Genomic DNA, 15,686 nt, shown 5'->3' on the forward strand with positions numbered 1-15,686 from the left:
TAGAAAGAAGAAATTTTAGATCTAGAATAAAAGACTAAGTCCAAGTCCAATTTCTCCATTTGACAGATGAGGGAAAAGGTTAAACTTTCAGTGTTTACTCACTAAAAGTGCAGCAAGTAGAGGGTCTCCTTACTTTCACTGCTCCTTCCGCTCATCCATGCTTTGAGTAAAGTAAAAATTTAAAGCGAGTGAAAAAACTACCTTACTTGAAGGATTCTGATGTGTATGTATAGAGAAGCTACAAACAGTAAAAATATCTCCATAATTTATCTGTGTTTGGGAATTTTGCACATTGAATTATAATTTCACTATACCAGTATAATATTTATTGATTTCTAAATAGAGTATTCATTTGGGGTTACAATAGGAAATTAAAGGTAGGTTCAATTATATCAACAATATTTGGAATGCTTGATTCTGGTTAGTATATTCCACTAAATTTCAGTACATTATATTCATTGCAAATATGGTCAAAATAACTTTCTTATTCTGCTTCGTAATCTACTTTTTAGTAAGACACCAAATATTTATTGGTTGCCAAATTTACTATTGATTTCAAACTTTTCATCCAATTTATCTTTTCAGTTAATATATACATTAAAAACTAATCGCAAGAATACAATAGTACCTAAAAAAATCAGACTTACTGTCATCCTCCCAGCAGTTCTTAGCATTCCCTTCTCTTTCACTGCTCCTCCCTGGTAACACTGTCTGGTCTGTTGGCAGGTCATCCTCTGGTACACCTTCACAATCAGCTGCATCTGTAACACTTTCTTCTTCCACAATATGGAGTTTGTCTTCATCATCTGAATCTGAATTTGTTTCTACCACAGTATTATAATTTGTAACTGTAATACAAACAAGAAACAAATAATCAAAACCAACTGGTATAAAAATCAATTTTTACATCTCAGAAAAATAAAAGTAAAAAAGATACTTAAAACATTGTAATTCAATGTTTTCTTTTAAATGATAATATGTAAACAATTAATTTATTTGACAACACACATATAGAACACTTACTATATATTACACGACCAATATGACAAATAATAGTAGCTACCCTTATTGACCACTTACTAGATGTAGATGTGCTTTGTAAATACTAACCCATTACATTCTTTCAACAATTTTATAACAACCTTATGAAATAGAGTTCTACCACTTACTACTTATATCCTTGTTTTATAGGTATGAAAATCAAAGCAGAGAGAGGATAACTTTTCCAGGACCACAGCGAGGAAGTGGCAGAGCCAGGATTTGAACACCAACCATCTTAATTCCACATTTTGTGCTCTTCAACTCTATATTAAACCTCCCCTCCAAAGATAATGAGCCTACAGTATACAATATTGCTTATATACAATTAGGGCTTTGAATTCTTAAAGTATTGCAACTTAAGAGGCCATCTTTCCCAATAAAATAGCATCACATCATCAAGTTTACCACAAGTATTTTTAAATTGTCAATAGGCCCATGCATTACATTATTTCTTCCATACCGACTTTAGAAGGAATCAACCAATTTAGTCAATTATATGTAATTAAGTTTGTCATTCCGAAAAACTATTATTTGAAAGTTTTCAAATGAGCACCTTTTTCTAAATTTTTAATGAATTTCAACAAAATATAAAATTATTCTGAATGAGTTCCATGAGTATAAGCTGAGAATAAAATTCTCTAAAAATAAATAATCTAATATAATCAATGCTTTCCTTTAGAGCTCTTGTAATAATCACTCTAACAGGATAACTATTTAGTACTTCATTGGGTATGGTCATTAGAATACCTCTTTTTAATTACTTGCAGGGTGATTCTTATTTGCTAAGAAAAGATTCAGAAGAAAGGAGAAAAAGAGCTTTATTTTTTTTGGATAACTAAGCAGTAATTAGTATCAGTTATTCTTCCCATTGCTTCCTTAAATTTTCCAACCATGCTTGAAAAATAATCAACCAAATGCTTAAATAATATGTATATATAACCCTCTCCCCAAATACACACACACATACACACACATACATACACTCTCCTGAGAACATGTAGGAAGAAATACAATTAAAAGTATGGGTAGATATTTAAAGGTGAAAACAAATAACTCAAACTCCAAAACTGCTTTTATAGACTTTAGGGAAGACTCATTGTCCAAAAGAGTACCAGAGGTCACCGCTGTGCTCACATATTAGGAGTTCATCAATATCTTGTGTCAGAAGAAAAATGTCAAGTTTTGTTACGGCATTAATATTTTGGTGTGCTTATGCTGTTCCAGATCTTTTCCCAAGAGTAATTATTTTTATCCCTTATTTTATTACAATAGTAATCCATGTAAAATCAGTCAATGCAAAACATGTAAAGTAAGTAAAAGCCCTATTTTTCCTTCCTCAATCCACTCCATAAAGGTAAAAATAATAGCAAATTTTATTATTTCAATGCACTAAGTAGGCATGATATGAATCATTTTATATACCTTTTCTTATTTAGTTGTAACACAAACCTCATCTTATATACACTTATATGTGTCTTACATTTAATATAAAGCCAGCATCATTTATATACAAATGTGTGTGTGTATAATATATATATATATATATATATATATATATAATTCAAAACACACATGATCACATCATACTGCTTTGCCACTTATATTCTGCCACTTTATAACATGTCTTTGAAGCCTTTCTATGTCAGTACAGACAGTCCCTGACTAATGATGGCTTGATTTACAATGTTTTGACTTTATGATGGTGCAACACCATTCTGTTTTTCACCTTTGGTACAGTATTCAACAAATGACATGAGATATTCAATGTCGTATTAAAACACAGGCTTCACGTTAGATGACGTGAAGAACTGTAAGCTGTAAGTGTTCCAGGCACATTTAAGGAAAGCTAAGCTCAGCTATGATGTTTGATAGGTTAAGTACATTAAATCCATTTTCGACTTAACAGTATTTTTGGCTTACAATGAATTTATCAGGACGTAACACCATCATAAGTCGAGGGGCATCTGTATATATAAAGCTTTCTTCTCTCCCTCTGGATGGCTACACAGTGTTCTATTGCAGAGATATACTTTAACCTATGAACTATTGATAAAATTTTGTCTGTGTTAGGCACTAGCAACAATGTCATGATAAATTTTCTTGTAAATATGTATTAATTTTGGCCATTCCTTAAATACACTTATCAGATAGATTAGTAGGGGTGAAACTGTTGAGTCGAAGGGAAGACTTATGAAGTAGAGACTGTTAAACTGCCTTCCAGAATAGTCTTATGTTTCCACAAATATTACCTGAAAAGGTCTATTCAACATATCAATATAATAAAGAAAAAAGTTCCTTTAATATACTAATGGGAAAATATGTGTCATGACAGAAACAGTTACACTATGAGCAGCCACACTGTGAGCAGAGTGGAGTATGAGTATGGGTAAGGGGAATAATTCTAAAGGGCTGGTTCACAGCTGACTGTAAGTTTTCTGAGGGGCCTTTAACTCATAGTAAGAGGCAAATACACACACACACACACACACACACTTAGAATGGAGATGCTTACTGACAAATGATGCACAGTGCTATTAACTTTCATTTTTACTTTCAGGACTTATTAGTTAAGGTCATTTTAAGTTGGCATTTATATATGACAAGCTAAAATTAGAACATGGTAAGTATTTGCTGAATATTAATCAATTCTATACTCCATTAAGACCTGGCTATATTAGGTAAAGTCTTATTCACTGCAAAGCTCTCATTATGCTTGACCAGTGAAACTGCACACCTAGATAGCTGACATTCTGATATTTTGCAAAGGGAGGCTTCCAAACATCTTTGGTATCTCGAATTGGCCATGGATTTATGTTGGTGCCATTCTTACCTTTTAATAATGTACTATTGCAGTTTAGCATTATCATTAATTTTGTTAGCTGTAGGTTCTTTGGTTGACCTTGGATTGCACATTTAACATATTTATATCTAGAGTATTTTGGGCTTGAAAATTTCCCCCAAATTAGGCTTTTAGGCATATATGCATTCCGGTTCAAATACTTGATTACATGCTTCATATTTTTTACTAAGTTCTTTTCAACCAGAGATACTGGAAGCTCAAAGTGCTCTTAAAGACTGCCTATCACTTTCTGGGACTCTAGCAAAACTCCTTCCCGTCCCTTATATAAGCTGCCACTGTGATATGGAAGATTATGTTATGCATCCAAAACACAGAGATTGCATATATTTTATAACTGTCTTGTGAATTTTCCCAGAGCATGTTTGATATGTGTCATAAGATAGGAAAAATAAAAAAAAATCAATGTATTTTATCTGCTGAGATGGAAAAAAAGACCAATAACTATTTTCCAAGATTTTTAGTAACTTTTGGTTCCATCACTTAGCTGAGAGAAAACAAAACAAAACAAAACAGTAAAAACTGCTGATATTGGCCGGGCGCCGGTGTCTCACGCCTGTAATCCCAGCACTTTGGGAGTCTGAGGCGGGTGGATCAAAAGGTCAAGAGATCAAGACTATCCTGGCCAACATGGTGAAACCCTGTCTCTACTAAAAATATGAAAAATTAGCTGGGTGTGGTGGCACATGCCTGTAATCCCAGCTACTTGGGAGGCTGAGACAGGAGAATCACTTGAACCCAGGAGGTGGAGGTTGTGGTGAGCCGAGAATGTGCCATTGCACTCCAGCCTGGGCAACAAGAATGAAACTCCGTCTCAAAACAAATAAACAAAAAAAACAACCTGCTGATATTAATCACTGAAACTGAAATAATAGTCAAGTTTACTTGTATTTTTGAATCTATCGTTTTGTTTGTGGATCTACAAAGCTTATTTTAAAAATGGCCCACCACCAATACAGACTAATGCAGGCCCTTGATAAATTCTATTAGCCAATGAGGGCTTCAGTTATCTAAATGTTCTGTCCAATTATCTCTGTACCTCTGTACTGTTTAACCTTTGGCTGAAAATATGATATAGTTTATCTGAAGATAACAATCACAGGTGATCATTCATGTCTTGATTCTGATTTTAATTAAAATATCAAGAAAGCAAGGACGAAGAAAATATAGTAAATAGAGTTTTAAAAATCTTTAAACAAGACAAGATAGACAATATGAATTTAAATTTCAATAAAAGATTGTAACATTTTTAATACATTGCTATTGTCATCAGAATGTAAAGACATGTTGACTTCTTGATGGCTGTTGGTATTATTTGCTAATATTTAGTGCCATACACAACAGTACCCACTGCATACAGCAGCTATGAAGATCAAAAAATTTTTAAATGTAGTGTGCTTAGATCAGTGTCTGGTACACAGCAAGGACTATACAAGTGGTTTTCTGTTCCTACTACTATTATCTTAGTAAATCTTTATAGAAGCTCCTAAGACGTAGGTATTATTACATCTCCATCTGATAGGCAAAGAAAAATAGAGCACTTGAGTAACTTGTTTGAGGTTATATAGCTACTAAGTTGAAGAGTCAAAGCTAGGTTGGCTGGATTCCACAGCCTACACATTTTATTATGTGCAAAGAGTCCTGACTGAAAATTGTTATACTGATGATAAATATTCTTAAATTTTTGTGTCTGTACCTTTTTTGGGGTACTGAAATTCCATACTTAACAATTTACCGCTGCTGCTATTTTCAAATGACTAAATAGTTTTAACCATTAGAATCTCATAATATAATGAACAGCATATTACAGGGTTAAACAGTATATTACAGGGTAATATCATCATTATAGTCATTAAAAGAACTTTCACATATTACTTTTAGCACTTGATTGAATGGAGCACTGTATCAATAATAGTAATTAAAGTCTCACATAAGTGTTTCTTAATGTACAATCACAAAAAAGAATTAGGTAACTTAGATGAATATGGTTCCAAAACAAACCAATACATTCTCAATTTTTTATTCATTGCAATGAAAGCAAGATCACCTGAATGCTTTATAAATAAAGAATCTCACTGTAATCATTTATTGTAACTTGGAATAGCAGCATAGGCCCATGTAGAGGAAAGAAACTTAGGGAAGTGGGGAAGGAGGAGGGAAAAGATTAACTCTGAGGTCTTCAATTCTTGTCAGATGATAACTGTGGCATGTGTTGATTAAAGCCATAGGCTAAGGCCACATTTTTACCTATTTTTGCTTGTGCAAATGCTTTTCTTTCCAGGACGCTCTTCTTACATTATGCCATTAATAGGTGCTTAACTACATCCCACTCATTCCCATCAAGCCCCTAAGCACACACTCATCTGCATGTTAGAAAAGAAAGAGAAAATCTCTCTTAGAAAATCTCTCTTAGACTGATCCTTAAAAATTAACAGATTACTTTTAGCAAACTGGTTCATTTATCAAATTAGCATATTGTCATAATTTAAGAAACACCTAGAAAAACACATACACTGAGTTGTGTTCTACAGAGCCAACAGACCGTACCTGTTAGCACAATGCTGAGAACACTACAAATTTAGGCATGAATGCTGAGAAATATAAAGATACAGGTGGAGACACTGACCAAGTAGTTCCATTGTTCTTTAACATCAATTGGGACTAAAACAACACAACACACGCATACACACACACACACACTCTCTCTCTCTCTCTCTCTCTCTCTCTCACTTTATCCTGCATACAATCTCTGGCATACTACCTTTCACACAGTAGGTATAGTAGGTATAGAATTATTTGCTGAATTGAATATGGGACCACACTTCTTACTTTTCTCAATGAATAAACAAGTCAATATGCTTAAGTGTTAGCAGTAATTCAGGAAAATGAAAAACAAACTGCAGTCATAATCAGACCAGGCAAATAGGCACACAAAATGTAAAGGAGAGTTCATATTCATAGGATCATAGAAAACTTCTGCATATAATGTTACTCCAGGAAAGAGGAGCTTAAATTGTCTATAAATACTAAGCATGTACTGTAAATTTTTGTTAATCTAGCTTTTTATCAAACTGATAATGTTGGCTTACTATCTATATGTATTTTACTGTATAATGACGGATATAATGTAATATACAAATTTAATGTTATATAATGTACAATGTATATATTAACTAATTTTAAATACTCTAAAAATAGGTATCATAATGGTTTTAGAGTGCCCCAAGTACCATGAACATGTGAGATTTTACTAATTCTAATGATTCAATAAATTTTGGGTGAAATTTTAAAATCCTTCTCTAGGTAAAATCTTCATAAACACTTTTTTATTTTCAAAATATATTTTAAAACATAACTCCAGGATTTCCAACTTTCTGGAATCCTCTCTCACACGGTGGGAGCTCCCTCTAGGATTTCCCTTCTGGAATCCCCTCCCACACGGTGGGAGCTCCCGCCGGGATTTCCCCTCTGGAATTTCCTTCCACACTCTTCGTGGAAGCCTTTCTCTTCTCCTTTCCTTCTCTTTTCTCTACCTAAATAAAATCACCTTTCTGCAAAAAAAAACAAAAAACAAAAACCAAAAAACAAAAAAACCCATAACTCCAATAAAAGTCAATTATTCTAAACTTTACTCCTGCAAAAGGGCTGGTGGTTTAGAATATCTTCAGATATACCCTATTAATAGAATGAAAACTGATAGGCAAATGCAGGGAAAGGGTTGTCATTGCTCACAGAATCCTAGTTCTTATCTTCTCCTGTCTCTCATTACATAGAAGTTACTAAGGATTCACAGGATTTGTCTTTGTTACTCTCTCAGTTCTTGTTCTGGCCTCTCTCCTTCCACAGATCCTGTATCTATCTGCCCCCAGTAAGAGTCATCCTCCCAAATTACCTTCCCCTTTTCTTGCCTTATCTAAACTCCCATCCACTCAATGAGCTAATTTTAGTCAGTGTACAACTCACAGACAGATGAAACAGTGAAAAAGCAAAGTTCTCAGGAGATTAAATTAAATTCAGTCCCAAGAAAAGATGATTCCTTTGTGTGTTGAAGAAAATATTTGGATTAAAATAATTCACACTAAATTACATATAACTAATATTTCCTTCATAAGTAAAGTCTGCATTTATAAAAGGATGCATTTTAATTCATAGAAACTGTTTCTTATTGGAAGATAGGTAGTATGACAAAATCTAAGGAAAGTATAAAGACAAAATCAAAAATACAAATGCGGAAAGCACTGAGTCAAAAAATAGAGAAGCCATGTAATTGATATATCAGTCGAAAAGCCCAAACTTTAAAGAATCAAAAAGAAAAAAAAAAGATAAATCACCACTCCACTTAATCCTAGAAAAAAACTAAGCAGCATGAAGGTTCAATATCAAAATGCAAATGGAGTTAAATTAACTACAACTATGAAGAAATTTAGGAAACTTGCATTATAAATATTTTGTACAAACCTAAAAAAATAAATTTGAAAACCTAGATGAAAGCCTTTCTAGGAAAATGTAAATGATCATCACTGTATTATAGAATCTGGAAAATTATTTACGAGACATAGGCAGGCACATCATAGAAAAATTTAGGAAGATACTAGTTAACTACCCCAAACTGCCAGATAATTTCTCAGGTAAATTTCTTCTTATCTTTAAAGGACTGTTAATTTTGTAACTTTTTAAGGAGAGAGGAAAATGAAAAGTCTAAATTCTAGGAAGTCAACAACATGGTTAACTAAAATCTGAGAAAGGATACACATGCATGTGCGCACACATGCAGGCATGCACACACACACACACACGAACACACACATATACTCACACACACACGCTCAGTCCTAAATAAAATATGCAACAGACCTAAATAAAATATTAAAAGAATGAAGCAAAAATTACTTAACATTAGAAAATACATGAGCATTTACTACTATATTAACATTAAAAAGGAGAAACGATTACATCTATAGATGCAGAAAGGCATTTGAAAAAAAAATCACCATTCCCTTACTGACACTTTTGCATGAAAGCAAAACTGAAGTTAGTATCATAATAAATTATTATGAATCAGAGGCATTTATAAGATAAAGATGCTTAGTTTCATTATTAGTTAACAAAGTTTTAAAAGCATAAACCAATTTTTAAAAAGAATAAAAGAAAAAGTATAAATATTACAAAGGAGAAGCAAAATTATTTGCAGAATAACATTTCTAGAAAAATTCATGAAAAATCAATGAAAAAACTATTAGTAGTAAGAAAATTTGGTAAATGGTTAATTACAAATTTAAAAGAAAAAAAACAACTTTCCAACCAAAAAACATCAAAAGTTTTCCAATATATCAACAACAACCAGCTAAAACACAAAAGAGGAAAAATTCTATTAATAGCAACACAAATGAAACACATGAAGGAAAAAGCTTAAAATAAAACAGAGGATCTACATGAAGAAAACTAGCATTCTGTGTAAAAGTCATTAAAGATTTGAATAAATGAAAAGCTGTATCTTGGCTTTGGATAGAATGATATGTATCATAAATATGCCAATTCTACCTAAATTTTCTGTAAATTCAATGCAATTTTGATCCAAATGCTACACATGGTATCTTGTATTCTAAATCTAAATGGCTTAGATCAATAACTCTACAGTATATATAGAGAAGTAGAAGCATAGTCTCTGGAACCTGACTGCCTGGCTCAAATCACAGCTTCACTGGTTACCAGCCTTGTCACCTTGGGCATGTTATATATTCTTCTAATGTCTCAGTTTCCTCATTGCCAAGATTGAAATAACAGTAATATATCCCTGACATGGTTGTCACAATGATGAAAATAAGTATATATGTGCAACACTTAGTAATACTGCACATATATGCTTGACACATACTGGTGGTATTCTTATCTGGGAAAATAAACACATTAAAAGATTCAGGAACATTTGGAAAAATAATAGTAATGGTGGTAGTACGAAAACATGAACTAGACATACCAGAGAGTAAACTTTATCTTGAGACTACAGAAATGAAAACAGATTTGTACTATTACAAGGATGGGCAGACAATGGATTTGAACATAATCCAAAAGAGATCCCAAACAAATAGTAGTCTTGCAAATTAGTGGGGGTAAAGGCATTATTTAATAAAAATCATTTGGAAAAAAAAATTAGATCCCCACCCCATGACTTTCACCAAAATGAAACCCACATGAATCAAAGACTTTAACTTAGGAAAAAACTGAAACCATAAATGTATTAGAAGAAAATATAGGCAAATCCTTTCACAATCCTGGAATAAGGAAGGCTGTTATGAGCATGACATGAATCCTGTAACTATACACAGAAAAAAATCAAGTCAAAAGACAAATGAAAAATTTTGAAAAATATATGCAACACATATGACTAAAGGCTGACATCTTTATTATATAGAGAATTCCTAAACACTCATAAGGAAAAGATGAACCACCCAATAAGAATATGCACAGGTAATTCACACACACACAAAAATAAATGGCCAATAAACATGTAAAAAGATGCTTAACCTCAGTAACAGAAGAAATAACCATTTTAATCCTATATTTTTATAATCATTTCTCACATACACCCTCAACTTTCTTGCTCTCTCTGGCTTCAAAATCTCTATTCTGGCTAACATGTTACCTTGATTAAGCCACCATTCCTAACTCTATACTTTAGTCCCTCTATACTTTAAAGCTTTTTGAAAAAGTTGTCTACATGTGTGTCTGATTTGTTTCTTCCTATTTTTTCTTAAATTATTCCAATTACAACACTCCATCAAAACGGTTCTTGTCATGACTGTGAGCACTGCTAAATCCAATGACAATTATCAGTCCTCATTTGACTTGATGATCTTCTAGCAGCATTTGACATAATCCATTACTCCCTCCTTTTCAAAACAATCTCTTCTCTTGACTCTTATCAGTTTTCCTCTTAACTCACCAACTGCTTTTCTGTGTCTTTCTTCTACTCTTCCTTAATCTGTCTCATGACTCTAAATACCATTTGTTGACTCCCAGTTTTTTTTTATCCCAGCCCAATTTCTTCTATGAATCTCACACTTATATACCAAATTTTCTACTTGATATCTCGTCTTCAATTTCTTTTTTTTTTTTATACTTCCCAGAAACCTTGCAGTTAGTGCAACCAACAAAAGGCCTGCTGGGAAATGTATTTGCCACTAAATTCCCCAAGTATGCCAACATTACAAAAAAGATAGAGGTTTTTCATCATAAATTTCCATAAACCTCCCCAATCACAAGTATTATAAGACGAAGTAAAAATCACATTTTACAGATCTCAAACTTGTCTTCAACATTTAGTTCATCATCTTCAAAAAATAGCTCCCCTGCTAACCTCATTAGCTATATGATATATCCAAGCAGCAAGAAGATGGCCATGCCATGGCAATCCTCTTCCCATTTTCCTGACCACTCAGGGCTGAACAGTAGGGTAGGGGTGGGGAGCACAAGGGCTACTTTCCCCCAGTACAACATGGCTTCTGAAGCTTGATGGGAGAGCGGAACTGGTGAGACATGAGGGAAGAGTCCAGGGCCTGTATTCAGTCAGTCACTGCTGGAAGAGGAGGAGGAAGAGGAGAAGGAATGCTTGCCATGCTTGTGGTGCTTGTACCTCTTTTTATGAGCTTTATTCATTTTCTTCTGCATCTTCTTGTCCACTATCACTGCTGCTCCGACCATGTCAGGAGCCAAGGGATTCACAGGAGGCATTCCAGGGGCAGGCAGTGGGTATGGAACAGGGTAGGGACCTGAGGGTTGGCATCCTGGATACTCTGGCTGTGGCACAGGAGGAAAGGGCCCACCTAGGGGGAAAGCTGGATTGCACTGGGGAACTCCTGGGGGAGGAGGAAAGGGTGGATTGACAGGTGGTAGGTGGGCAGGACTGGAACCTCCAGGGTACCCGATGTTGGGGGGATATGGATTTGGCTCTGGCTGCCCGACACTGGGGTTCCACATGTTTAGGTGTGTTCTCCAGCCCCAAGCTGCGAAGGGACTCTATACCCAGTAACAGGAAAAGGAAAAACTTAGGGAATCCAGATACTCTGTCATCTTTCCACCACCGCCTGGGCTTGATGCATTCTCCTTCCATGTCTCCATCCTCTTGGATTTCTAATGGGAAAATTTTTACCATATCCAAATCCGATTCCTGGTCTCTCAGTCTTCTCTATTTCAGTAAATGGCAATTCCATTCCTCCAGTTGTTCAGGCCAAAAGTCTCAGTGACAGTTTTGACTCCTTTTTTTTCTCTCAAATCCCACGCATCTAATCTGGAAGGAAATGCCTTTAAAAATATATTCAAGATCTGACCACTCACTACCAATTCCCTGATACCAACTACCTAGTGGTACCATCATCTCTCACTTAGAATATTGTCACTGGCTCCTATCTGGTCTCCCTGCTGCCACCTTTGTCTTCTTGTAGTGAGTTTTCAACACAGCAAAGGAAACCTTCTAAAACATTAATAGAATCTTGTCAAACCATCTAATGGCTTCCCATCCTGTTCACTGTAATCCAAGGCCCTTCATGGGCTGACTCTCCTCACCTGTCATCTCTCAGATTTTTGTCTTCTACTTTACCCTTGGCCCACTGCATTCCAGGTACACTAGCCTCTTGCTTCCAGGCTTTTGTGCTTCATATCATTCTACTGGAATATTCTTTATGCACTGCCCAAGTTTATTTCCTCAGGGAGGTCTTCTATGACAGCCCTATTTAAACACCACCACCATCCCCACTGCGGACCCTACTCTCAATTTATTTCTTTTAAAAATAGTTATCACCAATTGCCATAATATTTTCTTCACTGATTGTCTACTCCATTACAGTGTAAGTTTCATTTGGGCAGGAATTTTTTCTATTTTGATCACCGCTGTTCCCTTGCATCTAGAACACTGGTAATCCCTAAATAAATGCTTAGTAAATTGGCAGAAAAGGCCCCAATAGCACCTAGCATATGCAAGGTTTAAATAAAAGGGAACATTCTTATATGCTGTGCTAATTTGGCAATATTTATCAAAATTTAAAATGTTTACCTGTTGATGTAACAATTTCTTAGCACCCTACAAATTAACACAGGTATGCAAATATGAATATGTGTTTTTTTTTTTTTTTTTTTTTGAGACGGAGTTTCGCTCTTGTTACCCAGGCTGGAGTGCAATGGCGCGATCTCGGCTCACCACAACCTCCGCCTCCTGGGTTCAGGCAATTCTCCTGCCTCAGCCTCCCGAGTAGCTGGGACTACAGGCACGCGCCACCATGCCCAGCTAATTTTTGTATTTTTAGTAGAGACGGGGTTTCACCATGTTGACCAGGATGGTCTCCAGCTCTTGACCTCGTGATCCACCCGCCGCGGCCTCCCAAAGTGCTGGGATTACAGGTGTGAGCCACCGCGCCCAGCCTGTTTATTTGAAAACTTGTTTTTAACTATTTTAAAAAAACTTTAATAGTCATCTAAGACATATTGCTTGGTACTGATATACAGAGTTTCCCAAAATACATTCTTGCAGAAAATACAGTAAATGCAGTATAGTATCCATATATACATGTACCTTAACATCAATTCACAATGTCTAGAAGGATATACAAATGAGGAAATGAGGTACTAAAAGAGTGACTTGTTTTTTTGCCTTATTCCTTTTACAATATTTGAATGTTTATATTGCTTAAGAAAATTTAAAGATATATTTTAAATGTGCAAAGAAAAAGTCACATGATTTTCAGCATACTGTTGCTAGTGGCAAACTTTAGAAAACTGAACTGAGATTGGGCAAAATATTTGCTGGCTCTCCATGTATGTATGTATGTACATATGTATATGTATGTATTTCTATGTATGTATATATGTATATGTATACTTTAGACATGGGGTTTCACTGTCACTCAGTCTGGAGTGTGGTGGCATGATCATAGCTCACTGCAGCTGTGTGCGTACTGCCAGGTTCAAGTGATCCTCCTGCCTCAGCCTCTCAAGCATCTGGGACTAAAGGCCTGTGCCACCACATCCAGGTAATTTAAAGAACTCTTTTTGAAATAGAGACAAGGTCTTGCTGTTGCCTATAGTGGTCTTGCGCTCCTGGCCCCAAGCAATCCTCCGGCCTGGCCTCCCAAAGTGTTAGGATTACTGACTGGTATGTGCCACTGCACCCAGCTCTCTTGCTCAACATTTTTATTATTTAAATTCGGTATCACAGTGAATAGGAGGTATAATTAAAAACAGTAATCAGGGTACTGAAATACAATTTAAAGAATAATGAAAGGTAAAAAGGACATTTATTAGTTGATGAATACTATGCTACAAATAAACATCATGCATTTTGAAACGGAAATGATTATTTTATGGTTTTATGAAACAATAATAAGATCTGTTTTCTTCTTTTGAAAGACAGCAGTCTATTTTGAAGTATGAAAAACATTTACCTTTCCTATTTATGGCTACATAACATTATATAAAAGGAAAAGGAAGGTAATACTTGCCGAACACGAGGACAAGTGACTTCTCCTTTCAGCTCGTGCTGAGGGAAGCTGCCCTCATACTACACGATGCCAGGAGGAAGCCCTTGTGGAGAGTATACACTTTTACTTGTCAAGGACAATGGGCACCCCCAAAGTACAGGTTATAGTATCTCACATATACCCACACATACAGCCAAACATTTAAATAGTTTCAACCACAGGAGTTGGCATGATTCTGTTTTTCTCATTTTCTGAAAAAATTTTAAGAAATATTTTGTCATTTACTCATCCCAGGAGGTAATTTTGCTTTGATTGGATTTGAGACTCATTGATTAGTAGAACTGGTTGTGAAAATAAGATGAAGAAAGATTCCTTTAAACTAGTAATGCTGTATATGTAATTTAAAACTCCTGACCATGGGAAGGGAAATCATAGGAAAAGTGAAGAGAAAAAGATCATGAACCCCAAGGATGTAGTTTGAGGATAGATTCTCCCTTACCTTCAGGGGAGTGAAAACATACAGTAATCTAAGTAAGGCTTATTGGTCCCCAGCTTGGAGACTTCCTCTCTGGAAGCTTTCCTGAGAGTCAAATTTCAACATGGGGTACTAATCCCTGAGTCTAGTCTTGTAAAGAAAAATCTTTCTACTCCTACATTGGAAAAACATGGAAGAGCAAGGGGCATAATTAATGAAATTTTAATTGGAATTTATTTCCTAATGAAGTATTAAAAACAAACAATTTATAGGTAACTAGAGTTTAGTTTTACTGAGCTCTTCTAAGCATTATAATATGTTACAAGATTGTGAGTTGTCAAATTAGAATGAATAATTTAGTTTCTCTGACTTAAGTGCTTCAGAAGACAGGAAAATTAAGACATTTAATATCTATAGTCTCCACCTCGGAGATATGTCATCTTTAAAAATATGAGTAACATACATGAATTATATAGAGAAATGCCACAGTACATAATTAAATGCTTAATTATAAATGATATAGAAAATAAATACTGTAAGAGTCCTTACCTAATTATGTTAATCTCTCTTTTATACCTTGCTAATGTGCCACAGAGGTCAAATTGAGTATTTTGTTTCTTTTTTATTTGAAATATACTGGAAATCAAATATATGTCATTTGGAAATGTGAAATTTTTGAGAGGTTAAATGAAATATTTGGAAAGTTTGAAAGTTAAATAAATTTTAACTGTCGCACCAAAAAATTCCTCATGTTTTGTTTTACCTTAGTTACCTGAGTAGCAGTGTGAATTATAATCCTCTATGGACATAACTTATTCCAGAAAATAAATAATATCCAATAAAC

At 34.7% G+C, this 15,686-nt stretch overlaps 2 protein-coding genes across 18 annotated transcripts in view; both read right to left on the reverse strand.

The window, feature by feature from the left end:
- The window catches only part of ZEB1 (zinc finger E-box binding homeobox 1), a 199,542-nt gene that overhangs the window by 69,978 nt on the left and 113,878 nt on the right, over positions 1-15,686 (reverse strand). For 15 of the 17 annotated variants that reach the window (XM_037740934.1, XM_037740932.1, XM_017535407.2 and 12 more), the window contains one exon: positions 648-848. The exons of the other annotated variants lie outside the window; for them this stretch is intronic. Coding sequence is in view for 6 of the 15 variants with exons in the window: in XM_017535407.2 (XP_017390896.1) it covers positions 648-848 (201 nt within the window). In the remaining 9 variants the exon portion in view is untranslated. The remainder of the gene's footprint in view (positions 1-647; positions 849-15,686) is intronic. 17 annotated transcript variants of the gene reach the window in all.
- Positions 10,285-15,686, reverse strand: part of LOC108309212 (proline-rich protein 13-like) — a 55,280-nt gene continuing 49,878 nt past the window's right edge. The window contains exon 2 of the mRNA XM_037740935.1: positions 10,285-12,185. Within this exon, the coding sequence (XP_037596863.1) occupies positions 11,465-11,875 (411 nt within the window). The 5' untranslated portion in view covers positions 11,876-12,185 and the 3' untranslated portion in view covers positions 10,285-11,464. The remainder of the gene's footprint in view (positions 12,186-15,686) is intronic.

Source organism: Cebus imitator, unplaced genomic scaffold (assembly GCF_001604975.1).
Source record: "Cebus imitator isolate Cc_AM_T3 unplaced genomic scaffold, Cebus_imitator-1.0 Scaffold92, whole genome shotgun sequence".
Taxonomy (NCBI): domain Eukaryota; kingdom Metazoa; phylum Chordata; class Mammalia; order Primates; family Cebidae; genus Cebus; species Cebus imitator.